Source organism: Vigna unguiculata, chromosome 8 (assembly GCF_037176805.1).
Source record: "Vigna unguiculata cultivar grain cowpea cultivar isolate G323 ecotype 2 chromosome 8, ASM3717680v1, whole genome shotgun sequence".
Taxonomy (NCBI): domain Eukaryota; kingdom Viridiplantae; phylum Streptophyta; class Magnoliopsida; order Fabales; family Fabaceae; genus Vigna; species Vigna unguiculata.
Window position 1 is genome coordinate 10676342 of NC_140799.1, and position 26551 is coordinate 10702892.

The 26551-nt window shown below is 33.1% G+C and overlaps 3 protein-coding genes and 1 non-coding gene across 4 annotated transcripts; all 4 read left to right on the forward strand.

Moving 5' to 3' along the window:
- The first annotated feature begins 7094 nt into the window (after positions 1-7094).
- Positions 7095-8422, forward strand: LOC114194597 (uncharacterized). Its single transcript, XM_028084934.2, has one exon. The coding sequence runs from the start codon at positions 7223-7225 to the stop codon at positions 8219-8221; it is 999 nt and encodes a 332-aa protein (XP_027940735.1). The 5' UTR covers positions 7095-7222; the 3' UTR covers positions 8222-8422.
- Positions 8423-12759: 4337 nt separating this feature from the next.
- Positions 12760-17690, forward strand: RAB18 (RAB GTPASE HOMOLOG B18). The gene is made up of 6 exons (XM_028086226.2): positions 12760-13181; positions 14679-14747; positions 15400-15465; positions 16130-16251; positions 16398-16526; positions 17397-17690. The coding sequence occupies exons 1-6, from the start codon at positions 13040-13042 to the stop codon at positions 17505-17507; spliced, it is 639 nt and encodes a 212-aa protein (XP_027942027.1). The 5' UTR covers positions 12760-13039; the 3' UTR covers positions 17508-17690.
- Positions 17691-20456: 2766 nt separating this feature from the next.
- On the forward strand, positions 20457-20528 carry TRNAQ-UUG (transfer RNA glutamine (anticodon UUG)). The gene has a single exon. It is a non-coding gene; the product is annotated as a tRNA-Gln (tRNA).
- Positions 20529-20819: 291 nt separating this feature from the next.
- On the forward strand, positions 20820-26106 carry LOC114195244 (DNAJ heat shock N-terminal domain-containing protein). The gene is made up of 10 exons (XM_028085645.2): positions 20820-21125; positions 21221-21280; positions 21779-21861; positions 22479-22632; positions 23369-23498; positions 23812-23970; positions 24070-24251; positions 24594-24674; positions 25476-25607; positions 25717-26106. The coding sequence occupies exons 1-10, from the start codon at positions 21039-21041 to the stop codon at positions 25795-25797; spliced, it is 1149 nt and encodes a 382-aa protein (XP_027941446.1). The 5' UTR covers positions 20820-21038; the 3' UTR covers positions 25798-26106.
- Positions 26107-26551: the final 445 nt, after the last annotated feature.

Here is a 26551-nt window from a genome sequence, read left to right on the forward strand (position 1 = left end):
CTTACCCTTGAAAAGATATTGATTGAGAAGGTAAAAGTCTTTGTAAGCCCCTTGGTGGCATTCACTAAGAATGGGGGAGAAATCAACATCCTTTGGATACAACTCCTTAATATGATCAAAACTAAGAAATTTAGTTTCAAGAATGGAAAGGAGGGAGTGCCTTCTTGATAGTGCATCCGCCACAATATTAGCCTTTCCATGCATATGTTTGATCACATATGGGAATTGCTCTAAGAACTCAACCCACCTAGCATGTCTCTTTTTAACTTGCCTTGGCTTTTCAAAAATTTGAGTGACTTATGGTCACTATGTATCACAAACTCCTTTGAAAGAAGATAGTGTTGCCAAGTTTGCAAATTCCTCACAAGAGCATAAAGCTCTTTGTCATAGGTGGAGTAGTTGATGTGACTCCCCTTGAGTTTCTCACTAAAATAGGCTATGGAGTATCCTTCTTGGAGAAGAACGGCCCAATACCTACATTGGATGCATCACACTCAATTTTAAAAGTTTTGGAGAAGTTAGGGAGGGCTAAGAGCGGTGCATTGATCAATTTTTGTTTTAAAGTTTCAAAAGTCTTCTCTTGATCTTTGCCCCATTTATAGACCACACCTTTCTTGACCAATTCATTGAGAGGGGCGACTATGATGCTAAAGTTTGGCACAAATCTCCTATAACCAATGGAAGGACCTAAGCTCACTCACATTCTTTGGGAGAGGCCAATCCTTGATGGTCATCACCTTTTCTTGGTCCACATGGACCCCATGTTGATTTATTTAGAAACCTAGGAAGATCACATGATCCATCCCAAACACACATTTCTCCATGTTAGCATACAAGGATACCTTCCTTAAGGTCTCTAACACACTTCTTAAAAGATGCAAGTGGTCATCTTGAGACATACTATAAATAAGAATGTCATCAAAGTATACCACAACAAACTTCCATAAGAACTCTCTAAGAACATGGTGCATAAGTCTCATGAGTGCACTAGGTGCATTGGTCAAGCCGAAAGGCGTGACTAACCACTCATATAATCCAAACTTAGTCTTGAAAGAGGTTTTCCATTCATCACCTTCTTTGATTCTAATTTGATTGTACCCACTCTTCAAGTCTATTTTGGAAAATATGGTTTCACCATGTAACTCATCAATCAAATCATCTAACTTAGGAATGGGATGCCTATACTTGATGGTTATGTTGTTGATATCCCTACAATCAATGCACATTCTCCATGTTCCATCCTTTTTGGGGACAAGAATCACGGGCATTGCACAAGGACTCATGCTATGTTGCACCCACCCTTTTTCTAACAACTCATTCACTTGTTTATGGATTTCCTTAGCCTCATCGGGACTAATCCTATAGGCTGGCCTATTAGGCAAAGATGAGTCTTGTATGAAATCAATTTGGTGCTCTATACCTCTTAGGGGTGGGAGACCCTTTGGTTCTTGAAAAACATCTTTGAACTCATCTAAGACTAATGACAAGTCTAAGGGACATCTAGAGTGAGGGTTTTGGAAGGAGGGGGAAGATTCACAAGAATAAGCTAAGAAGATAAGTTTTTGGGCAAGCATTACCTTTTTCACCCCATTAAGGGTGATCATGCTCTTCTTGGACTCATTGGCATGCCCTTGCGCCTTCTTTTATGCCTTCTCTTCTTTTCTTTTCTTTAGCATTTGAATTTGGTCCTCATTGACTTCTCTTGGTGAAAGAGGTAGTAATGTAATCTTTTTTCCCTTGGAAGCTAAAGGAAAACTTGTTGGTATGGCCATCATGAAAAGCTTTTCTATCAAATTGCCATGGCCTTCCTAGTAAAATGTGAGTTGCTTCCATAGGCACTAAGTCACATAACACCTCATCCTTGTAGTTTCCAATGGAGAAGAGTTTGCACTTTCATGGGAGGTCCTAGACGAATGGGCCCTAGGTGGGTGGTCTTTGGAAGGAGGTTTCTCATACTTTCTTTCTTTTCCTTTCCAAGTCCTAGAGTAGTAGTCATTGTAAGGAGTACTCCTCTTGGCCTCTTGTTTCTTTTTCAATTGACTTTCAACTTTTAAGGCCAAGTGTAAAATTTTGTCAATAGTAGAGTACTCATACAACTCAACTACATCTTGAACTTTTCTTCTAAGACCACTCACAAATCTAGCTACCTTTTTGTCTTCACTTTCAAATTGGAGTCCTACTTTGAGAAGCATGGACTCCTTCATTTTAAAATATTCATTCACACACATGGACCCTTGTTGAAGCCTTTGGAGCTTCAAAAGAGTCTCCCTCCTATAGTAGGAAGGAACAGATCTAGCGCGCATTAAAGTCTTAATGTCCATCCAAGAGGTCGTGGATGGCTCTTGGTTAATATTGTCCATACACAATTGATGCCACCATGTCATGGCATAATCCTCAAATTCTAAAATTACTAAGTCTACTTGCTCTTGATCACTAACTAAATGAATATTAAATATTTGGTCCACTTTTTGCTCCCATTCAATGTAGAGGTTTGGATCATTCTCCCCCTTAAACTTTGGAATCTTGATTGGTGGAGGTTGTCTTTGTGGGAGTTGATTGCGCCTTCCACCACCATCATGGTCGTGCCTTCTTCTTATTCCACCATGGCTAGAGTCCTCGGAAGAGGACCTCCTCCTTCTCCTCTCATCTTCTCTAAGCTCAAGTCTTTAGCTGTGCTATTGTAGGAAGATCTCACTTTTTCTCCTATCCGCCCTCAATTGATCAAAAGTTTCCCTTCTACTCACTTCCATCTCACGTAGGCTGTTGGCAAGGGTGATTTCTTCACTTTCTTGGGCCATAGGAGTCACCATGGGAGGGGAATAAGGTGAAGCCGACTCCTCCTCCTCTTCTACTTCCAAGATTGGATCCATATTCATGTTCCTACACCAAACTCACAAAAAACCGCAACAAACAAGATGTTAGATAATAAAACAATCCCAAACACGAGACCAAGTGTGGTCTTCACAAGCACCCAAGTGTCTTTGATCACACTCCCCAAAGTACACAAGCAAGGCTAGCACTCAAAATCCTTCCAAACAAGTGAAAACACCTTTAAAGTGATGAAAACCATTCAAAAACAAAACAAGTGGCTCGGACACAACACTCTAGGAAAACAAGGAAATGAAAACAACTAAGACAAAACAAAGATTACCTAAACACAAGCAAGCAAAGCTCAAAACAAGAAAGTTTAACTTCTAAGGAAATTTGCTTTAAAGACAAAACTTGAACAAGATTAAAGCAATGAAAAGCACTTTTAAAGACTCTATGGAAAGCATTTGAACAAGCCAAGATTATACCTCAAATTATGCATACACCAAGAAAGATCATAACCAAGTTAAAGCATGGAACTAATTTGCCAATATCACCTAAAATCCAAGTATAAAATTTGGTAGCATAACACCTAGTAAAAATGGCCAAATGGACTCACCAAGGAACACTGTAGCTCTCGGCCAAACATTTTTTTGTCATGAAAATAATTTTTCTTTTCAAAACTAGGTACTTAAGATGATGAGAAGGATGTTTTAGGGTGTCTTGAACACTTAGTTCCTTAAAAATTAGGTCAAAATCAATTTCAAGGAGTATACAACAACACAAGGCATAGATCTCATGCAATAGCTCAAAAACTTATAAATAAGAACAAGAAAACTCAAAGAAGCATATGACAAGAGACTAAAAAGTAGCTAGGAAAATTTTAAGAAGACTTTCAACATGTGAAGAAAAATTTTGGCATGGTAACAACTTAGCAAGCTCTCGACCACAGAAAACACAACACCAAAATTTCATGTTTTCACTTCACCAAACAACATATATCAAGAGATACGGTTTTTAGATACTTTAACCTCAAGTGAAATGGAAAATTTATGTGCACACCATCTTGAACACCACAAGGCCGAGAGGTCTCCAAGCCAAACAAGCCACCAAAACAAAGGTTAGCACAAGAAAATCACCATATTCAAGATAACCTAGGCTCTAGATACCAAATGATGAAGGATTATCTTGTTTTCTTTTAGAGTTGTGAATATGGTGAAGTTGTTTAAGAAAGCTTTTTGAAAATTCTCACTAGACATTAAGATAGCAAGCTATCTAGATATGAAGGTTCATTTCTCAAGCTCATGAAAGGAGGAAGAGAGTTGGATTCAAGCTTAAACACACACGACAATAACAACACTTAAAGAGAAAAATGAAAAAAGAAACAATAAAAATGGAAAGCATAGAAGATGAATAATGGAAGAAGCACGCCACTCATAGGGGGGGATCTAAGCCAACCAAACCCTAGAGATGAGTGATGGTGCCGCTACTTGCAAGCAAGATAAGGCAAAACTGAGTTCACTTCATGGAAGGAGAGCTCACGGAATTTGGTGGTTGAAACACAAAGTTTATAACATAAAATGATCAACCCTTTTACAAGACAAGGAGCTCGCTTTAAATAGAAGTCCATAGGGGTCATTTAGCAAATACACAAACATGAAAAGGATTAACTAGCAAACACTAATATCCTAAGCCATAGTAAATCTCGGCCAAAAGGAGAGCATGTGGTTGGTGGATGCATTTCCATGAGGATTCTAGGCCAAAAGAGGAAGGAGACCAAGTAGCCTTCCAAGGAATAAACCAAAAAGGCAAAAGGAGACAATGTACATGTCTACTTTTGCTTTTACTTTATGTTTTTTGCTTTCCTCTCTCTTCCACCTCATCCATATGCTCCAATCATCATGTGCCACCTAGCATGCTCTACTTTCTCTTAATTACCTACAAAATTAGACAAACAAAGATTAGCATGTTGGTTTAAGTTAAGCTAATCTTGGTCAAAGGTTAACTTTGGGTCAAATTCAACAAGTCAACCAAAATAAGTCAACTAGAAACCAACTTAGGGAATTTAAACTAAAGTAATGCAAAACAAAGATAAAGATGATGGAATATAAGACTCCCCTCTATACATGCTTCTAGTGATCCTTCTTGAGGGAGCTTCTATGGAGGTGTCATGGTTGGTCACGCCTTCATCAGTTGCTAACATTCCTCTATTATTATTTAACAAAATGCCACACATTTGGAAAAAAAGCGAGAGACCAAATAAATTAAGAAATCAGGACAGATTGACCAAGTATTCACATTTAATCTACTTGTTGCATAAGGCCTAAAAGCAACCGATAGAATACTCAAGTACCTTTATTTCATCATCAAGTTGTTTCACAATTTTCTTTCGGTCCTACAATCCAATAAATTTGAATTAATATAGGGAGAAAATTAAATTAAGCAATATTCTAACTCCTCTGTTGTTTTGTCATGTGTGCAGTATTCTTGTAAGAACAACCAAATGGGAAAGTATCAAAGCTAATATGCCATGGCTTTTGGATGCCATAGGTTCCATGGCATTTATTCTCATGTTTAACGTTGGTCCACAAAGTATACTAAAAGCTTGGTTTTAAGTTTTGACAAAGAAAGTTGATATCAAATTAAATTTTAGGCATAAATTGTTGGCCTTAGATGAAAAATCCTCAAATTTTCATGGAGAAGAAGAAAAAGCATAAAAATATATACCCCAAACCAAAACATGAAGCTTTCAAGTAGAAGAAGTTATAAAGTAATATGCTCCAAACAATGGTACATGCATACTAAGTTAGATTTCAAAATCTGGGACAATACTAAACTGGATTTAGAAATCTGGGATGCTTCTAAGTGCAGGGGGTGAGGGAGTAAGGAAGGAGTTGGTGCGCACAATTTGGAGATGGGGCCGCAAGAAAAGAAGGGAGACATTTTACCCTACTTAAACATTTTTGTCCTAGCCAAAGTCAAAGATTAGTAGTGACATTTTGAAGAAGTTGAGGATGCAAGAAGAAGAAAATAAGGGGTGCAAGAAGAAAGCCTATATGCTTAAGGGGAAGAACCACACCGGATTAAAAGAAGAGCTATTACTTGCAACCTATCAAATTTTGTGCTGCACCCATCAAAAGTTTCCAAAAATTCATTTTCGTACTGTAATAAAAGATGGGTGATTGTCTTCCGAAAAAAAATCCAGATATGTTTTAATGTGTTTCGAAAAATGAATTCCAGAATAATAGGGTGTTAAGATATGGTGCGGGAAGTCATATCTCAAAAGAAAAGAAGGAAGGAAACACAAAGTTGTATCCAAAATATAACTATGACGTTACATTCTTAATTATGTATGTCATCTTGTCATATAAATGATAGAGATGATCTATCTAAAATTTTAAAGAATGTAGAAAGAGCTTAAGGTTTAAAAAGATATAATTTAAAATAAATGTTAGGTAAATTTTTTAAACCTATTTATAAATATTTTAAAAGAGATTTTATTTATTTATTTTAAGCATAGCTTCCATACTCAATTCAACTCGTTCTTACATTTAGAGATAAAAAAAACATGATTTTTATATTTAAATGGACTAAAATTAAAAAACTTAAAAAAAATAAATTTGCCTTTTTTTATCATTTTACAGAACAAAAACATAATTAAACTTAAAAAGAAAAGTAAAAAAATATTAAATTAATGTTTATAATGATCAAGGTCTTCAATTAATAAATGTCCATCTTAAATCAAGATTCAAAGTCTAGTCTTAGATTGAGAAATTTCCAGGAACAAAAAAAAAAATCCAAAGCGCGTGGATGTGTAGTCTATGCCAAATATTGACCTAAACCCCTTCATTTTAATTATTATACAAAGACTATTTTATAGTCTTTGCGTCGACGTGAATCACTCCTTGCCTGGTGGGTTGGTCTTTTCCTTTTCCCCAAACACTACCCATTTCCACGCAATTTTACGGGTTTGCCATTTTTCATTCATTTCTCTTATTTCCCATTCATGTTGACCTACAACCACATACATGATAATAGTACTTCATCCACCAAATTAAATTTAAATTGTCTATGGATCTAATAAATACATCAAACACACGTTAATGCTTTATTTTGTTAAATATATATATATATATATATATATATATATATATATATATATATATATATATATATATTAATCGTTATTTATTAGCTAGGAAAAGAAAAAAGTGGTCAATTGACTTTTCAACAAACGCAATTCATTTGAAAAGTAAGGGTACTTTGTTGGATACAATTCCAAACAAAGACGTTCTAGATTTTTGCTATAAACCATTCATCCTCTTCCCAAACACGATCTCCTTCCACATCTTCACCCACCGACTAAACCATTTTTGAAGCAAAAACCCCATTGAAAAAAGTTCCAAAGCAGAGCATGGACAGAGAACAAGAAGAGATGCAATTTGTTGGGTTCTTTGGTGTCTACAAAGAAGCCTCCAAGATCATACTTTCATGGCGGAAAATCTTCTCCTACATCACCCTAACACTGATTCTTCCTCTCTCATTCATCTTCCTCCTCCACATAGAGGTCTCCACCCTCCTCTTCAGGAAGATTCTCTACAACTCCATAGTCATGGATGAGACAAACCCCAACACACCTCAATACAACAAGCTCTCGGACATGATCTCTTCCGAATGGATCACTCTGGTGCTCTTCAAACTCGTGTACTTCACTCTGCTTCTCATCTTCTCCCTCCTCTCTACCTCCGCTGTGGTCTACACCATCGCTTCCATCTACACAGCAAAAGACGTAACTTTCAAGAAGGTGATGAGGGTGGTCCCCAAGGTGTGGAAGAGGCTCATGTTGACGTTCTTATGCGCCTTCGCTGCGTTTTTCGCTTACAACATCGTGACCATGGTGGTTATCTTCTTGTGGGCAATTTCAATCGGGTTGAACACCGCCGGGTTTGTGGTTTTTGCAGTGATAGCGGTTTTGTACTTCGTTGGGTTCGTGTACCTCACCGTGGTGTGGCAACTGGCGAGTGTTGTGACTGTGTTGGAGGACTCGTGGGGGGTTCGAGCCATGTTGAGGAGCAAGGAGTTGATAAAGGGGAAGATGGTGTTGTCGATATTCGTGTTTTTTACTCTTGTTGGGTCTTTTGTTTTGATAAGGGTTTTGTTCAAGGAGACTGTGGTGGATGGATGGAGCGTGATTTCTGTGGACAAAACAGCGTACGGTGTTCTTTGTTTCTTGCTCTTGTCGTGTTTGTTCCTCTTTGGGCTTGTTGTTCAAACTGTGATCTACTTTGTCTGCAAGTCCTTTCACCATGAGAATATTGACAAGTCAGCTTTAGCAGATTATCTTGAAGTTTATCGAGGAGAGTATGTGCCTTTGACAGCCAAGGATGTTCAGCTCGAACAGTACCAAGTTTAATGTACAACATAACTATGAATTTTCTGCTAAATTTTTTGTTTTGTTTATCTGTTATATATGTCAGAAGAACAACATAAAAAAAAACCAACGGAAAACCTCTGCTTGTGTTGATGATGTGGCTGTATATGTTATACTTTGTGATCATGTCATCGTTTTGCGTGTGAAATTAAGGAAAATATGAAGAAAAATGATTCCCAGAGAGTTCTTATTCTTGTGTATGTATTTGATTTGCTGTTACAAAGTAGAACTGTGATGTTGCTTCTTTTATCTTTTCTTTTTTTTGCAATGATGATAATAAATGGTGTGAGGTGTGTTTTGTTGGGATTAGATTTGGTTTGTGGGTGTGAATAATGTTATGGTAAGCAGTATCTATCAGCGTATTAATTTGGGCATTGAGTATGAGGTGGAGCGAAAATAGAATCACGAGTTATAATTAAAAGACTCATTGGTTGTTCTTAATTGGTAAGAGAGTGAAATTTGATTGGTTACTTCTACAAAAGGAGAAAGGTTGTGTACATTAACAATGACCCTACATGAATTTGTTTTATTTTATTTTTACTGCATTTTGGACAATCTTTGAAAGTTCATTTGTAATAAATTGCATTGAACCTGATGCATATTTAGGCATACATTTAGAAAAGAAAGAAAAATAGAATCAAAATTTTAGAAATTAAAATTAGTTTGTCTCGTAAGCTCAAGTTAAAAATTTCTAGAAACTATACAGGAGATATGTTTTCTTAAATTAGTTTATGCTTAAAATATAATTTCAATTCTTTTTCTCTTATTTTATATTTTTAGATATGCTTATGAAGAAGAACTTCTTCAAAATATGTCTTCTTCATTTAAAAAAATGATAATTTGGGATGATTTATAGTGAATTTTCTTGTCACTAATATTAACTATATATATAAGGAAAAAAGAATTCAACTTTAAGTATTGGTTTTACAATAAGTTGGACTTCTTTGGTTAAGTTATAAAGGAAGAGAAATCTCAAATAATCTTGGAATGTGAATGAGAGTTGTGGATGATAATGAGAAATAAATTCAATTTAAATGACAAATAGATACAAAATGGAATGATCGTTTATCCATAAATGAGTACTTAAATGTCAAAGAGAAGTAAAATTGAATGAACTACTCATAAGGGACACTCCAGTGAGTAGGTGAAAAAGAGAGTAATAGTGAAAAAAATTATCATCGATAATGAGAGAATGTTTCGAAGTTATTATCTTTTTGTAGAGATGTTTTTATATGTATTTTTATATTTTTATATTTTTTAATAACATATTCATATTGAATCTCATGTTATTTTAACCAAATAATATATATATATATATATATATATATATATATATATATATATATATATATATATATAAAGTATTTAATGTAAAAAATGTATTCTTTCTTTCAATAACAAATATCAAGATATAAATTTTAATTATGTAAATATAAAATAAAAGTATTAAATAATAATTAAATAAAAGTCAAATAATTATATAAAGAGTAAAAATGATGTATGTGTCTTAGACATAAGCTACCAAAAAAACACTAAATTAAATTTTGTTATAAACTTTTTAGATTATCTAATAAACTAAGTGTATTTTAATAATTTAAAACAGATAAATATGAAGATAGAGATGATTATTGGGATATGTATAAGGACATAGATAGGATAAGTAGGATATTTATATACTCGTTATATTCTCATATCCAATTTAAAAAATTAGATATTATCTATATTCATATTTATACCTTTATATAATTAATATATAAACTTTTCATTAAAATCAAGATAAGTTCAAACATTACTTGTGACGATAGATTCATTGGTTATCCCTAATGACTAAGAAGGTTGTCCATGAATCATTCCACCTAAAATATAATTTGGACATAGACCACATGTTTTATTTTGGGTCAATGAGCATGACTTTCAAAAAATCTTGCTCCTTGAAAATATTGAGATATGATTGAACTATTTATGAATACAATGATTTATGCAATGTTACATTTGGCAATATTCTTTGTGACTTGAATGAATTGTGCTACTATGACGAAAAGAAGAAAAATTGGATTGTTATGTGTTGGAGAAAAGATCTCTAGACATAACATTATTTTAAGAATTTTTTTATTAAGTTCTTTTACAAAAAAAAACATAAATATATCTTTATGAAAAACAAGTCAAATACACACGAAGGAAGAATGACTTTTGTATTTACATGTGAAAAAATTTCTTAAAACTTCGTTTGATAGGCATAAATAGAAGAAGTTTAAAGTTATTTCTTGAGAGATGCGCTTCATAAAGCTAATCAGACACAACTTCAACAAGGAAGATGCATTGTCAAATAATCTTTTAAAATAGATTTTTGAAAAAACTCTCCTTTGATTAGATGAAAATAAATAGAATGCAATATAAAAGATAAATGATAGTGAGATTTCATAGGTTATTTTCATACATATTCGTCTAACAAATCCAGACTATGTTACTTCTTGATTAACCCGATGAAGTTTCCACTAATTCAAACTACCACTGTAAGATATAAATACTATTTTGACCCAATCACTTTGGCTAAACTATAAATATCCTTTGAATACCACCATTCTTGGCTAAGTTACTAGTACTGTTTGGACTCAATCACTTATAGCTAAGCACAATTGTTCTTTGAACCTAATCACTCCTAGCTAAACACTTTGATTACAAAGGTTATGATCTCAAAGATCACAAATTTCATTAACTAAAAAAGATAAATGTCTTAAGAGAAATATATGATTATAAACACTTTCTTACATAGCTATGAACAAAAACATTGTTCTACCTTGCACACAAAAAGGTTTAAGATTCTTGAAATCATTAAGACAAAAATTTCATAAGCATCGTTCACCTTTCTTCTTCGAAGAGAATTATTTTAAACAGAGATAAAAAGAAAATAATAATTTCAAATCCCTTTTGAGATGTTGTGAGGTTTATAAGGCTTTCATCTTCATTGATTATCGTTTGATCACGTTCAAGCACATAAATATGTAAATGCTCTCTATGAAACATTAAATGCATGTGGCTTCCTTACGCAACTTATTTGATACATGACATGAGCCTAAGGTAGGTAGTTTCCTTCTTCTTTAGAGTAAGGCACAAGGTCTACCACAATTATTTGACTTCGCAACCCTGTATTCCACTTTTTCAAAAAGTTGTTTGTGTCATGAACTTTAAGCACACTCTTAAAGAGATCTTGATGTAGACATGTTGTTTCAAATCCTTGTGGTTAAGCGAGATCCAACCACAATTAAACCTTTGATGCTTTAGAAGGTCAACTAGTTTTAGATTATGGCAGCTAGAAAGAATTCACCAATAGAATATTGGTGTCCCTTTATGTTTATAATAATATAGTTATTCATGAATTGATGCAGGCCGAAGGTTGAACCAAATTAGTGTAGGCCAAAGGATGACCCGATTTGGCATAGGCCAAAGGTCGAGTTGAGTTAGTCGGACCGAAGGTTGAGACAAATCAGAAAGGGCAAAAGGTCAAGATGGGTCAATAAGATTTGAAGGTCAAAATGATTTGGTATGGGTCGAAGGTCAAGAGAGGTCAGGGTTGACCGAAGGTCAACACAGGTCAACTTGGGTCGAAGGTTAAGCTGCTTCGGCCCCAGATGAATGTTGAGCCGAGTTGATTATGGCCAAAGGTCAAAAGGAGTTAGTTAGGGTGAAGGTTGAGATGACTAGACTCGGGCCGAAGGTTGAGATGAGTTAACCTTGGTTGAGGGTCGAGATGAGTCGGTTAAGCCGAAGGTTGAGCTGAGTCGGTTAAGGCCTGAAGTGTTAAGAAGTGGACTTTAGGCCCGACTCAACCTTACACAACGAACTTGCAAGATAAGGTTTGCATCCAATTATATATTGTAAATTGACCTTACCTTTAGCCGATGTAGGACTTCCAACACACTCCCTCACGCTGAGGCATATACATCTCGAGCGTGAGATTAGACATTAATGGGTGGTTCGATAGCAGGTGGAACAATAGGTCTAACAAATAATAAATTTCGTTAAGATAAGTTCTAATACCATGTTAAGAAGTAGACTTTAAGCTTAACTCAATCTCAAAAGTGGTTTATAAGGTGAGGTTTGCACTCAATTATATACTTTAAATTCACGTTATCTCTAGTTAATGTGAAACTTTCAACACAAAAATTGAACTAAGTTAGTTCGAGCTAAAGGTCGAGAGGAACAAGCTTAAGTTGAAAGTCAAGACGAGATCATTAGACTAAAATTAGAAACGAATTATCTCGGATCGAAAGTAAATATCAGTTATTCATATATTTTTAATATAGCATCTTGTCTTAAAAAAATTAAATTACTATATAAAAAAATTAAAATCTAAAATATTTTAGTTACTCCGTTCAAATACTGTTTAAGAATTAAGTAGTGAATTTTTTATTTTAATTACTAAAATTTCTTACCAAAAAACAATTTACATTTTATTATTAAAAATATATAATATGATTTTCTCCCATTAATCAAAGAAACGTAAAGTCCGGTGCGAAAACACCGACAACCGAAACAATCACCGCAAAAAGCACGCGACAAACTTTAAACGGGTTTTCCATAACCTTCTAAACACTCCTCCACTTCAATCCTTTCCCTTCACTTTCTGCTTCCTTCCACTTTCCATCGAATCGAAGCAAATTCCAAGGAACCGAATAAAAAAGAAAAGAAAAAGAACGCAAAGAAAACCCCTTCGTAGATCCAATCCAAAATTGAACTTATCCATCAAATTAAGACCCAAGTCCAAGCATTGTCGATTCAATTTCTCATCTGGGATTCTCAATGGATGCTTCGTCCTCGTCGAGTCAACCCGAATTCGATTACTTGTTCAAGCTTCTCTTGATTGGGGATTCTGGCGTTGGCAAAAGCACCCTGCTTTTGAGCTTCACCTCCGATAATTTCGAGGATCTTTCTCCCACCATCGGTTAGTAACATTTAGAATATATATAATTCTCCCACCCTGATTTTGTTATCTATTTTGTAAAATTTAGTTCAAGAGTTTCTCTCCGATGATCACTGTTGGAAGAAATTATAAGGGGTAGAAATTGTAGTTCAAGGTTTGAAGTGTTAGTTACCTAGTGGATTTGTGATGCGTAGTAATGTTACAAACTTACAATACAACCTCTAACACTTTTGAAGCACTCTTGAAATATAAATTTTGGATGGTTCTCACTTCTTATTTATATCCTCTATCCTGATTTGAATTTTTTTTATTTTTATTTGTAATCAATTTCCACCCGAAAGAGTGTTGCTAGCAATTTTCTTCTTCTAAGTGATGTGGTAATATAGTTATCGATGGAATGGGATGTGGTTGGTTGGTTGGTTGGTGATGTCTTTCTAATTCATCTAGACTTATAGGGGTTACTCTTGTTTTATTAACGTCTCATATTTGAAGAGCTCATTGAGATCTTGGTACTCATAATTTTAATTAGTCATGTGTTCTTGTGAACTTAATTATATGGTTCAGTGGCATTGTAGTCCAAGTTACTGGACAAGGTCGAAGTGACCACTCCCAACATTAAGGGTGTAAATGAGTCGACCCAAGCCGAGCACTTGAAAGTCCAAGTTGGGCTTGCAAAAATGTATGACTCTGACTGACTCATTTGTTTAAATGAGTCAGAGTTTTTCTTGGCAGCGACTTGTTTAAAAATAAGCAACTTTTAGCTTGTTCATATATACGTGGATTAATTAAAATTTAGTATTTGATATGTATTTTTTGTGTTAGAAAATGAAGTAAAAATAAGTAGAGATGTAAGTATAAAAGAGAATGTGCAAGTCAGGTATAATTTTTTTTTTATTTATAAAATTACAATTTGCTAAATATATCTCGTTTCTTATTTGAGATTAACATGTATACACACACTTTCCCTCACACGAACTTTTATTGTCAAACCTATGATGCCCGAGCATGAGTCATTTGTATAAGTAAGCCTAAATCTAAGCCATATGCTTAAGATTATTTGGTTGGTAAAACAAACAAGCTTGATTGAGAAATTAATGAAATAAGCTCATAATTTATTACTAGATTAGCTCATTTACAACGCTAACTTGTACATATTTTGACTCCCAATACACAAGTCAGTACCTAGTCTACTTGATTGACAGGTTATGGCCAGTCAGATCAGGCTTCATACACTTGACTGTTTACTGGATCTAGTAGTATCTGTTATAGAGGATCAAATCTAATTCAGGATTGGAGAATACTGGCTTCAATGTTAAGTAACATTCTATTGTTTCTAATATTTTATTTTGGTTAAAAGAAATATAGAGCGTTTGTCTGCATCAGTCCTGATAACCCCATTACGAAAGTTTATATCCATGTGGTTTGTTGAATAATTAGGGAGATTCATGCAATTATTTGTGAGAAAGTTATATTTTCTACTCGGTCATATATGCATTGATTCTTATAATCGTGTTGCAGGTGTAGATTTCAAAGTTAAATATGTTACAATTGGAGGAAAAAAGTTAAAACTTGCTATTTGGGACACAGGTATTTTCAATTTTCAATTATAACATTTTGAGAGGCCAAATCCCTTTTATTCTGTTGTATACTTTCAAAATTCTATATTAGTTGGGGCTTAAGGCGAATAACTTTTACCATTGCTATGAACTCATACTGCTAAGTGAGTGTGAAGCTATGGAGCTCTCATGTTTTGAGCTTTAATTGCAACATTTTCCATCGCAATTAAAATGAAACTTTTGAAATTTAATGTTGAATATCTCACTGTTGGTTCATTAACATATATTAGGATGCCACATTGATTTTGATATCAAGATTACAAATCTTAGCGCTGAGCTTTAAACAGAATTAGGAAAGATCTGTAACATTGTTTAAAGTGAGCATACTGGAATGCATCTTATCAATGATATTGATGTTGCTAATTGATTAGTATAGTGTATTATAGAATTCTATCTCAAATATATTTTGTTGATATTCAGCATATGTACAATGTATATTTAAGAGGACACGTAATGCTCTGGCTATTTTGTGCAGTATATGTCTCATATACAGAGATCAGCAGCTTCTAATATACTGAATTCTGCACTTGTTGCAAATTTGTTTGACTTATCCTTTAAAGAAGTCATGTCAACCTTCACTGGAATAACTTAATTGCAATACTTTGTATTTTCTCTTTGTGCAGCGGGACAGGAAAGGTTTAGAACACTTACTAGTTCATATTATAGAGGAGCTCAAGGAATAATTCTGGGTATGTTTCTTGATTTCTCTGTTACTTCGCTATATTTTAGTTTGCTATCCAATGCATATGTTGTACACTGCATTTCTTATTTGTTTATATTTTGGTATCTTGTTGAGCTGTAAATCATACAACATGGCTCTATATAGTTTGTACATATTTCAATTTTATCAATTATGAATATATATTCTATAAAGACAACAAACTGGTGATTAAAATGGATTTCATTGATGACATGTATGTTGTCAATGTTTTCCTTTGATGATGACCTCACATGTGTATGGTGTCATTAAATGTTGAATTTATTCTTGTCTATAAAGCACGTTTTGTCAAATGATTTTGCAAAATTATTATTTGTGAAGAACTGTCCAGTGGTAAACCCTTAGTGAGGAGGAGCCTTCCAATACCTGATACGGTGAGATGTCATGGTTAATATGTCCTTTCTGTTAGCGATATGACCTTTACTTGCAGGAAATTTGTTTCAAATTGAATTTATCGTAAACTAAATTCAACTGCAACGAGAATGTTGGACATATTTCATAGATTATTTATAGATGTTGGACGTGTTTTTCTTCCAAATATGATGTGACTGTTTTAATTGTTTACGCATAGAATCATATTCTTCTGCAGTTTATACTATACATCTATTCAATGATTCTTGGTTGTTTATGTACAGTATATGATGTCACAAGGCGGGAAACTTTTACGAATCTATCTGATATATGGGCTAAAGAAATTGACCTTTACTCAACCAATCAAGATTGCATCAAGATGCTTGTAGGAAACAAAGTTGATAAGGTGTGTTAGTGAACTTTTGTGTTACTCTTCTAAGAAATTGAGAGTCAGTCTTCATTCATTAGTGCTGTAAGTTGCAAATGCTGTCATATTCAAAGTAGGCATGAAAGAAAGTAATCCTCGTCCTAATAGGCTCTCTCGTATTTCAGGAAAGTGAAAGGGTTGTCAGCAAAAATGAAGGGATAAACTTTGCAAGGGAATATGGATGCCTGTTTACTGAGTGCAGTGCAAAAACCAGAGTCAATGTTGCACAGTGTTTTGATGAGCTTGTAATGAAGGTACACATATAATGAAACTCTTCCTAAATCCTCCAAAGAAGGAAACAGCAAGTAGGGGGACACTGAAATATTTGAAAGGATTATTATTGCTATGCTTGTGTTCTTGGTGATGTCTTTTCATACAATATTTTTCGAAAAACTTAACTTCAAGCAATGAAATGAACAGTAACTTACGATGAACAGAATTAGCCTCTTGTTATTAGGATACAAGCTGTGCGAATGATTGAAAACAGAAATTAAAGCTATTATATGGTTGAAAGGATTTTTTTCACAATAGAAAGATTCTTAAGTTTATTAATACAAACAAAAATTACCCATATGCTCTAGCCATTAAGCCTGTTATATGGGATATAAATATGCAAAATCAAACAACTCCTGGCCCTTGGGAAAGTGCAATCTTAGTTGTCTGAGATAACTTAAACCAAAAGAAACAATGAGAATAAAATACAAAACAACTGACAGTAAGCTCACAATATTGAGAACAGTACTTGCACTGCAATTCATAAGCAATACCAATCTTGGTAGCCACAACAGCTGCTCTGTTTGTATTTAAATGGAGTACATTTGTCTTTTATTTCTTACCTCCATGAAATGCCGGCAACATGTTGGGCTGTAAGCTTGAAATGGTTAATTTTATGTAGCAAACTGAAATTTGGTGCAGGCTTCTCAAATACCCAAATTGTTGTATATCCCATCCATTTTTGTTCACAAAATACTATTTATTGACATAGATTGCAAGATTTACTTTTTGGCAACTTTTGCAAAAGAATTTAGGGTGTTGTTACTTCTATTTATTTGCATTACTTACAAGTCAACACCCTCAAAAATGAAAGAAATGCTTCAAATTCGAGTTTGCCTGTTTATCTGCAGATTTTGGAGACACCAAGTCTCTTGGCTGAGGGCTCATCTGGTGGGAAAAAGAACATCTTCAAGCAGAAAGCACAAAGTTCTGATGCTTCAAGTGGTGGCTGCTGCTCGTGATTTACATGCTTAAGGGGCTTTCACCTTCCACTTCTTGGTATGATCTTGATTTCAAGCGCAATTAAATTCATTACGTGTAACAAAATAACTTTATTATAGCATGTATACCAAGATTAAATTATTTTTCTTCTCAAGAATATATACCTTATGTTTAAAGATCTCCATTTTATTTGGTTTGAGCAATCATCTGGGCATAGTTCATAGTGCACCTGCATATGAATAACGTTTGTTTATATACCCTTTTGATGTTTTAACATGATCAACGGTGTGCTTCACATATAGTAGGGGGAATTTTTAGTATGCAACATCATATATTTGTTTAATCTGCAACCAGTATGCAGATATGGCAAAGCTGTAAATTCATAGCCATGATTCATTGTATCTTGTTATTAAATTAACAATAATTAGTCATGTCATGGTCATTAGATATTAGGCTCAAATTGTAATTAGAAGAGAACAATTGGAATATTAGATTAATTTGACGCGGTGGATTGAAGACAGGGCAAAAGAAAACACGATGCTGATAAGGAGTGATTTATCTCTGAAACAAGAATTCTGATGAGAGGTTATGTAACCTCTCGACGGTTGACATTTAATTAAAAAAAATTAAAAGTATATTACACTAATCTTAAATTCAATGAAGTGCATGTTTGTATTATTAAATTGTTAAACTCAAGAATACGTACAGTTTTTCTCGGGAAAATGTCTATAACACCTTATAATGGACAATGCCCCACAATAAAGGAAATGGCAACGTAATAATTTGTGGCGGGTGTACTCTGTATTTAACACAAATCAAATGGTTCAGTAAAGACTTGTTACAAGCTAATATTTTTTAGTTTGTTTAAAATACATAGATACTACCACACACACACACACACACATATATATATATATATATATATATATATATATATATATATATATATATATATATGTTAATTATATTTTAACTGATACATTAAATTGATGTTACTTTTGGTACTTTTAGTTTGGATTATTTCCAATGTGTAATTTTGAGTAGTTTATTTTTAAATTATGTGGGATTTTCGATAGAGAGATTCTGCTACGCTTGACTTACTTCAAAATATTACAAAAATTAACTTTAAAGTTTAATTAATTTTCACAAAATTAAATCAGTATTTTTAAATAAAATGAAATATTTAATATATCCCATCACATCAATGATATGGAGCAGTGGCGGAACTATTAAATGACACACGGGAGTTATGGCATCCCCAATTTTTTTTTTGGAATTTATTATATAATATATATATATATATATATATGTATTTTTTTAAAATTATATTTATATATTATTTATATTAAGTTTATATTATGGAAATTATAATAAAAGATAAAATAAAAAATTTAATGGAGATATTGATTTATAAAAGAGATTATCATGAAAGTGTGTGAGGAGAAATAAATACAAAGAGATAGATTGGAAAACAAAAGTTAGGAAACACATAGATTGAGATTGAAGTATATATACTCACATGATCTCTCACAATATTAGTATCTTATTATGATCTATGTATGTTAGATTTATGATTCTTTTAGTATGTTTCTTCAAATTAAGTTTATCCCAAATTAGTATAAACCTAATTATGATTTTAGGGATTCTTTTATGAAATTGGTATGAACCTTAATTATACTTTTTCTCAAATTATTATAACCCTTAATTATGAAATTTATGGATTTTGTGTTTTCCGCTTACTATGGTAATTTTTTTTTTTGAGTTTTGAATTTATACTTATTTAATTAAAGTGGTATGAGTATTGTTATGTTTTGCATTGTGGTAATTGTGATTTGTGAATATAAATTTTATCTTTTTCTAAATAGGTGATATGTGATAAATTTATATTAGAAAGATTATGATAAAGAGTAAAAAAATTGATTATTTTTTTTAAGGAAGAAGGTTTGTGATAAAGATGAAAAAAGTGTATATACGTTTAACTTTTCATGAGAACCAAGAATTCAACACAAAGAAAAACAAATCTCTAAAGTTCATAGAGTTATATATAATGAATTTAAAAATTTATTAGAACGTAATCCAGGAAAAGCATCGTCAAATTTGACAATACCCACTCAATTAAATTGGTGAGATACGAAGAGCTTATCTAAAATGATATTCATGGTTTGGTATCATGATATAATAACATGATATAATAACGAATAATAGTTATATTTTTTTGAATTCTACTATTATGTGTGCTTTGTTTTAAGAAGAGGAAATGAAGAAAAAAAATGAAAAACTTTTTTTTTTCTAACTAAAAAAATTATATATAACAAATCTAATTTGACACCCCTAAATATTTTGTCCAAGTTTCGTTACTGATATGGAGTATAAGAACAACGGATATAGCAATATGTGAGGTTTTGATAAAAGGGAAATGTAGTTGACCAAACAAATTTTGCTAGGAGAATCCTTAATAAGGTTTTATCAACTTAATCTTATAAAATTAACTGAGATTTGGACATATTTTAAGTAACATAATAAACAACATGCTTGTTAACTTCTTCTATATTATATCCAAATACTTAGCCGTTTATAATGAGTTTAAAACATGAAATCATTTTAAAACTTTGTTAGTGCGTTTTTGAAATTCTAATAAAATCTTTCAGATTTTGTAAGACGTCATGTTAATATTTGGTAACTATGATGACTGGAAGAGAGTTTGTTTATTTTTAAAAAATAGAATTTAATCAACTTAAAAAATAATAATTGCAAACACTTCTCTACATTTAAAATTAAAACCTAAAATTTATAAAAATATTAAAAGTTAAATAAAAATGTAATTTGCATGACGTCAAATATTTTCCCGGGGCTCGCAACATTACGTAGGTTTGCTACTAAAATCCATCGTTCAAGTATAGAATAGAAATGTTATTATAGCTAGTGAAAGTTGTTATAAATAAGATTTAGTTTTACGTTTGTCATCAAATGGTTCTATGGTGTAGTGGTTAGCACTCTGGACTTTGAATCCAGCGACCTGGGTTCGACTCCCGGTAGGACCTTTTTTTTTATTTTCCTTTTTTTGTCAAAAAATCTTTTCTGCATAGCGTTCAGGTCCAGATAATAACAAAAAAGGTGCACTGACACCAATACACAAAAATGATGACGCAACTTTCAGGTGGAGAAAAAGCAAAACAGTTTTAATTTGATATAAAGTATTTCCGAAATCCTGAAAGCCCAACAAAGAAGGAACAGAGAAAAAAGCAGCATTGAGAAGTCCAAAGAAAAGGCCCACAGACAGCTCCAAAAGCCACTCTCCCTCTATTCATTGTATTCCGAAACGAAAATGATGATGATGAGATAGGCACTGTCACTGGGACACAATGCGCTTAAAAAACTGTTTTCTCCCGCGAAAAAGCACTTCCCGTGAATTACAATATTGCGCATCAGAACTGTAAAGCCTACACTTCCTCGTGACCCCTTCCCCTTCTCTTCCATTCGTTTTTCTTTCTTTCTTTCTCTCTTTCTTTCTCCTCTTGGATTCTCTTCTCAGGTTTGAATTGGCACGCACGATGGTGAAGGAAACGGAGTACTACGATATCCTCGGGATCACTCCCTCTGCCTCCGAAGACCAAATTCGCAAGGCCTATTACCATAAGGTTATTCAATCTACTTCAACTAACTATTCTCCTTCTTGCTTTGATTCTACTTTTTTTTTTTTCTGATTTGCTTAACTGCTTGGTTACTGCTACAGGCAATGCAAGTTCATCCCGATAAAAACCCGAACGATCCTCGCGCTGCCGAGAAGTTCCAGGTAGCTCCACTCTACCACTGTAATCACTCACGCTTAACTATAATTTAATCGTAATGCACTCGTACAATCATATATTGAAGTAATAATTGCTTTAAACTATGTAAAAAACATATCAAAAGCATTTTCCAATTAAGATTAATCAAAATAATAATAATAATAATGATTATGATGATGATAAATGATGATACAACGTTCTTAAATACTGTTATATTGCTTTTCCACGGTATATCAACTATATTAATGTTATGGTTAGAAAAAAAAAGATATAATGTTTGTGTGGAGAAACTTTTTTCAGGAAAAAAAATATAAAAATATTTTTTAATAAGTTAAAATTAATTTATATGTAAATTAAAAATAATAATTTAAAGAAGTTATGTGAAAATGGTTTTATAAATTAATTTATGGAGAAACTTTTTTTTTCTATATTAGAAGGACTTGTGAACAAGTACTCGAGTAACGTTTTTATGTATTTATATTTTAAAGTTTTTGTGTTAGCAGATATTGGGTGAAGCGTACCAAGTTTTGAGTGATCCGGTTCAAAGGAATGCGTACAATCAAAATGGGAAGCATTCTGTATCGAGGTACTTCTGATGATGATGATTTTCAGCTTAAATACCAATGTGGAACTCCATTGTATTTGCTAACTTGATTAGCTTTAATTATTGTGATGAGTGTTACTATGCCTGATTAGCGTTCAATGGTAATCTTACTTTTACCCAAGGCTTTTGGCACATAATAGTCATTGTGATTTGTGAATAGACATCTGAGCCCCAATCTTTCTTTGACTTGACTAAGAGTACAATCTGGGTTAAGAAAGTGCAAATTCCTCAGGTGTCATAAAGATAAAGAAAAGTAAGAAAAGAAGGCTATGGTCGAATAAATAAAAATCAAAAGAGGATCAGTAGACGCTCCGTTTTATGGTCTTAAGGGTTCATTAGTATTAATAATTTAATTAAGGATTAATTTAACAAAAGCTTTAATTGTGGAAGAACCCTAATTTAGTCAACTTATTTTAATCAAATAAATCATAAGATATTCCTAAATTACCACTAGAATTGGTCTAGTGACTGAGGGTTTGAGTGGTTTAAATTGGATTTTAGGATCAAACATGTCATTTTAAAAGTAAAGGTGTCCTTAATCGTGATCTTCCCTGAAGAAGTTTTTATTTTCATAGATTAATGAATGAATTCCTTAACAGGGAAACTATGCTTGACCCCATGGCTGTCTTCGCCCTGCTCTTTGGAAGTGAATTGTTTGAGGACTACATAGGGCATCTAGCTGTGGCATCAATGGCTTCTTCTGAGCTAGCTGATGACAGTGAGGATCCTGATAAACTGAATGAGAAGTTAAAGGCAAGAAAGTTTATATTCACTTTTCATCATTACTTTGGCTGTGTTTATGTTATTTTTGTAAGAGAAAACAACTAACGTGATTGGGCTTTTAGGTTGCTATAATCGTTTTCAATGTTAGGTTTCCCGAACACTACATTTCCTCACTTTTTCTTATTGTGAGAGAGAACAATATCAATATAGGTATCGAATATGTAGAAGCTCATAATTTTGGTTTACTGTGACAGTAACACAAATTTATGACCGTGCACACTGCCTTTTCGTTTCAATTGGAGCAATTTTGTTTCTCTGAAAATCACATTTTATTATTAGTGAGACGTTTCGATTCATTGAACAACAAAATGAAATGTGAATTTTATTAGTTTAGAAGTACAATGCTGAAGTGGTGAAGATTAATTTGATGTGTTTTAAAGAATAATTTGTTTTTATTCTACTCTATGACTGATTATTCTGTGTCCAGGAAACTGAAATATGTGCACAATCCCTGCTCTCATATATTGCTTCTGTCTCTTTTGTTCAATTTTTCACTTGACCTTGAGTACATACGTCCACGCTTTTATAGCCATTCCACTTCATTAAGTTCTTGGACTCATTTAACCTTGTTGCATCAGTTGGTGATAAGATGACGATGACATTGACAATTTAGCTATGCTTTATATAGTCGATTTGAGAGGAAAGAAGCGAGAGGTTATATTTTTGTTTTAATTTCTTTTACCTTCGTTTTCTTTATTTCATATAGGCTGTCCAAAGAGAAAGGGAAGAAAAGCTAGCAAGAAATTTGAAAGATTATCTTGCCCAATATGTTCGTGGTGACAAAAAGGGATTCTTCCTACGAGCAGAATCTGAAGCAAGACGGCTTTCTCGTGCTGGTTAGTGAACTTTGAGCTGCCTTTATTTGTAATACATTCCTTGGGACGAACCACATGATGCCATCGGTTATCATTCAAAGTTATAAACATTAAACCTTAAACAGAGTATGCCCATGAAACTCCTAACATTTCTCTGATTGAAATTTTAAACGACTTAAGCCAGACATTTTGCCATGAAAAAAACTCGAATGGTTTTCCTCATGATAGATGGTACAGAATCTCATAGTAAAGGACATTATGCAGAATTGTTCGTAGCATGTTATTTATCAATGATATAATCAATTACATTAGTCTCCGCTGTCTCTGAATGCAGCATTTGGAGTAGATATGTTACATACCATCGGCTACATATATTCAAGACAGGCAGCACAAGAACTAGGGAAAAAGGCCATTTATCTTGGAGTGCCATTTTTGGCTGAATGGGTACGCAATAAAGGACATTTCTGGAAATCACAACTCACAGCTGCTAAAGGTTAGTTACATTACCAAACCCTCACTTAACAGTCTGTTGCATTTCCTGAGGTTAGTTATTCCAAATGATGTTTTAATTCTATTGAGCAATGCAATTTAGGTGCTTATCAATTAATTCAGCTTCAAGAAGACATCCGCAAGCAATTTAAAATGGATGGTAGTAGTGGCCCTGAAAATGATGTTGACTCTCACATTCGCCTCCATAAGGACACATTGATAAGTTCCTTGTGGAAGTTAAATGTAGTGGACATAGAAGTAACCCTTGTACACGTGTGTCAAATGGTGAGTTCATAACTCATTTTAATTATTTAACAAGAAGGGATGCTCTTTAATAGCTTCATAGTTGATCAGGACACGGGTTACTGTATTAATTGTCGTTTATCCAGATACAATGAAGCTCTTGGCACGAAAAAGTAACTACTATTTCCACACGCTGAAATGGGAAATAGTTTGTTAGCTAGAAAACCCGAGACAGTAAAGCCTTACATAATCCGGGACGAGATATAATGAATTCTACATATGACTTCCTTTTTAAGATCGGGGTTTTCTTTATCGCCTGCGACCAGAACAAAAGACGTGAAATGGCTGACTAGAATATTGTTCTTCATACATTTATGGTTGCAGGTGCTAAAGGAAAACAATGTCAAGAAAGAGGAACTTAAAGTTCGGGCTACTGCTCTTAAAATTCTTGGGAAGATATTTCAGGTGCATATTCAGTTACCTTAGCAACGAGCTTTCAGGTTTCTTGGAATATAGGCTGTCAATTGTTCTTCATAATAACTTTTGGGTAAAATAACATTTTATTCCTATAATATATGACCGATTTCGTTTTATTATTTTAAAAAAATTGGTCTGCTTTAATTCCTATTAAATATTTATTCATTTTATTATATAATGTCATGTTAACGATGATGTGACCCCGTAGAAAATATAAAACTATTCCAATGTTTTCTGAATAATATAACTAAAATGAAGATATTTCAATATAAAGTAAACTAAAATGAAAATATTTAATTATAAGAAATACTTCTTTTTTGCTGCTTATAAGAAATACTTCCCTTTAATACTTCCCTTTTTTTTTGTACTTATAAAAAATACTTATACTGCAAACTTTGGAGTTTTAAAGGTTTTCCCCCTAAAATATATATATATATATATATATATTACAAAGATATAAACAATTTCTTAAAGTAGATCCATGAAAATATATTATACATACTTCAGTCTAACTTTTGTTATCTGCACGATGCTCTGCCCCATGCCACCCTTACCCCACGGTCTAAGTATGATATCTATCTGTCTCTGACACGAGGTAAACTTCAAAATGTTTAGATAATAAAAGAAAATCAAAGACAATTATGTACCTTTCATTCTATAAGATCTGTGTCTTCATGTATGAATTCTTTGTAATTTGCATATTATTTTAAGGCCAGATTCGTGCCCCCACAAGGGCGCAAAGCAAGCTACCACCATCAAGTTTGCTGATAAAACTAATGCTTCCTTCAGGACAAGTATCCAAAAGGAGAAACTTTGAGGAAGAAGATTGCAGCTAGTTCTGATGACGAAGAAAGCACTTCTGATTCTTCAGACGATGAATCGCCTAGAGGAATTTCCTATCGAACTCCCTTTTTCACGCAGGTATATGTAGAAATATTTACAACTGATCACAAAAATTATGTTTATACCACCATGTATTCACGATACTCTGCTTACGAAAATACGTACACATTTATTCTTTCTTCTGCAGGGTCTCGGTAGACTTTTCAAATGCCTCTGTAATCCTGCATTTGATGTGGATGATGAAGAGATAGTTTACAAAAGCAAATGATTCATATGACGAAACAAAAAATCAGCCCTTTCAATAGTTTGTTCGTGAGATGATATACTTAAAGGACTTTTCTGATACCCTCTGAACGTAGTTTTGGGAAGAATGGTGCAAGCCGTGAATAATCATATTTTGTTGCTTGTTGTCATAGTCTCCGCCCTCAAGTTTTACATGTGTCATACACTTGCTCAAGTGTAACATTTCTGTCAAATCCACAACACTTTTCTTTTTTCTTCTCCTTTTGTATGTTACAAAATTGGAAATGCATAGTAACTTCTATATGGAGATTCACAAGGTCATGCTTTTAGCAAACCATCGATTCCAAACACGGCACTTTGAATTTCTTGACACTAACGTATAATACTATTAAACTACCAAATGAGTATCATAGTTTTAGATCCTGATTTTTCTTATATAAGCATGTTATCTTTTTTTTTTTTTTTATCAATGATTCAAATGTTTGTAAGAAAATTATTATTATATAAATTAATAAATAAAAGGATAAACATAAGGCTGTGTATCTGTGAGTAAGTTTTTTCATAAAAACTTAATAGAGATAAAAGTAACTGAAGAATCTTTTTCATAAACTCATTGGTTCATACATAGTAAAAAAATATAACTTTCTAGTTATTGTGAAATAATGTTAAAAAAATAATTTGCAAATAAATTAATTTTAGTTTATAACTTTGTCTTGTAAAAGTGTTCGTGGACATGATAAACCATTCTTCATGGATTAGTAAGTGAGACATAATCTATT

Coding starts and splice junctions, on each gene's coding strand:
- LOC114195244 (XM_028085645.2), top strand. CDS start 21,039: ATGGTGAAGGAAACGGAGTACTACGATATCCTCGGGATCACTCCCTCT. Junction 23,499..23,811: donor AAGACGGCTTTCTCGTGCTG/GTTAGTGAACTT, acceptor CTCTGAATGCAG/CATTTGGAGTAGATATGTTA. Junction 25,608..25,716: donor GAACTCCCTTTTTCACGCAG/GTATATGTAGAA, acceptor TTTCTTCTGCAG/GGTCTCGGTAGACTTTTCAA.
- RAB18 (XM_028086226.2), top strand. CDS start 13,040: ATGGATGCTTCGTCCTCGTCGAGTCAACCCGAATTCGATTACTTGTTC. Junction 15,466..16,129: donor AGCTCAAGGAATAATTCTGG/GTATGTTTCTTG, acceptor GTTTATGTACAG/TATATGATGTCACAAGGCGG. Junction 16,527..17,396: donor TTGATGAGCTTGTAATGAAG/GTACACATATAA, acceptor GTTTATCTGCAG/ATTTTGGAGACACCAAGTCT.
- LOC114194597 (XM_028084934.2), top strand. CDS start 7,223: ATGGACAGAGAACAAGAAGAGATGCAATTTGTTGGGTTCTTTGGTGTC.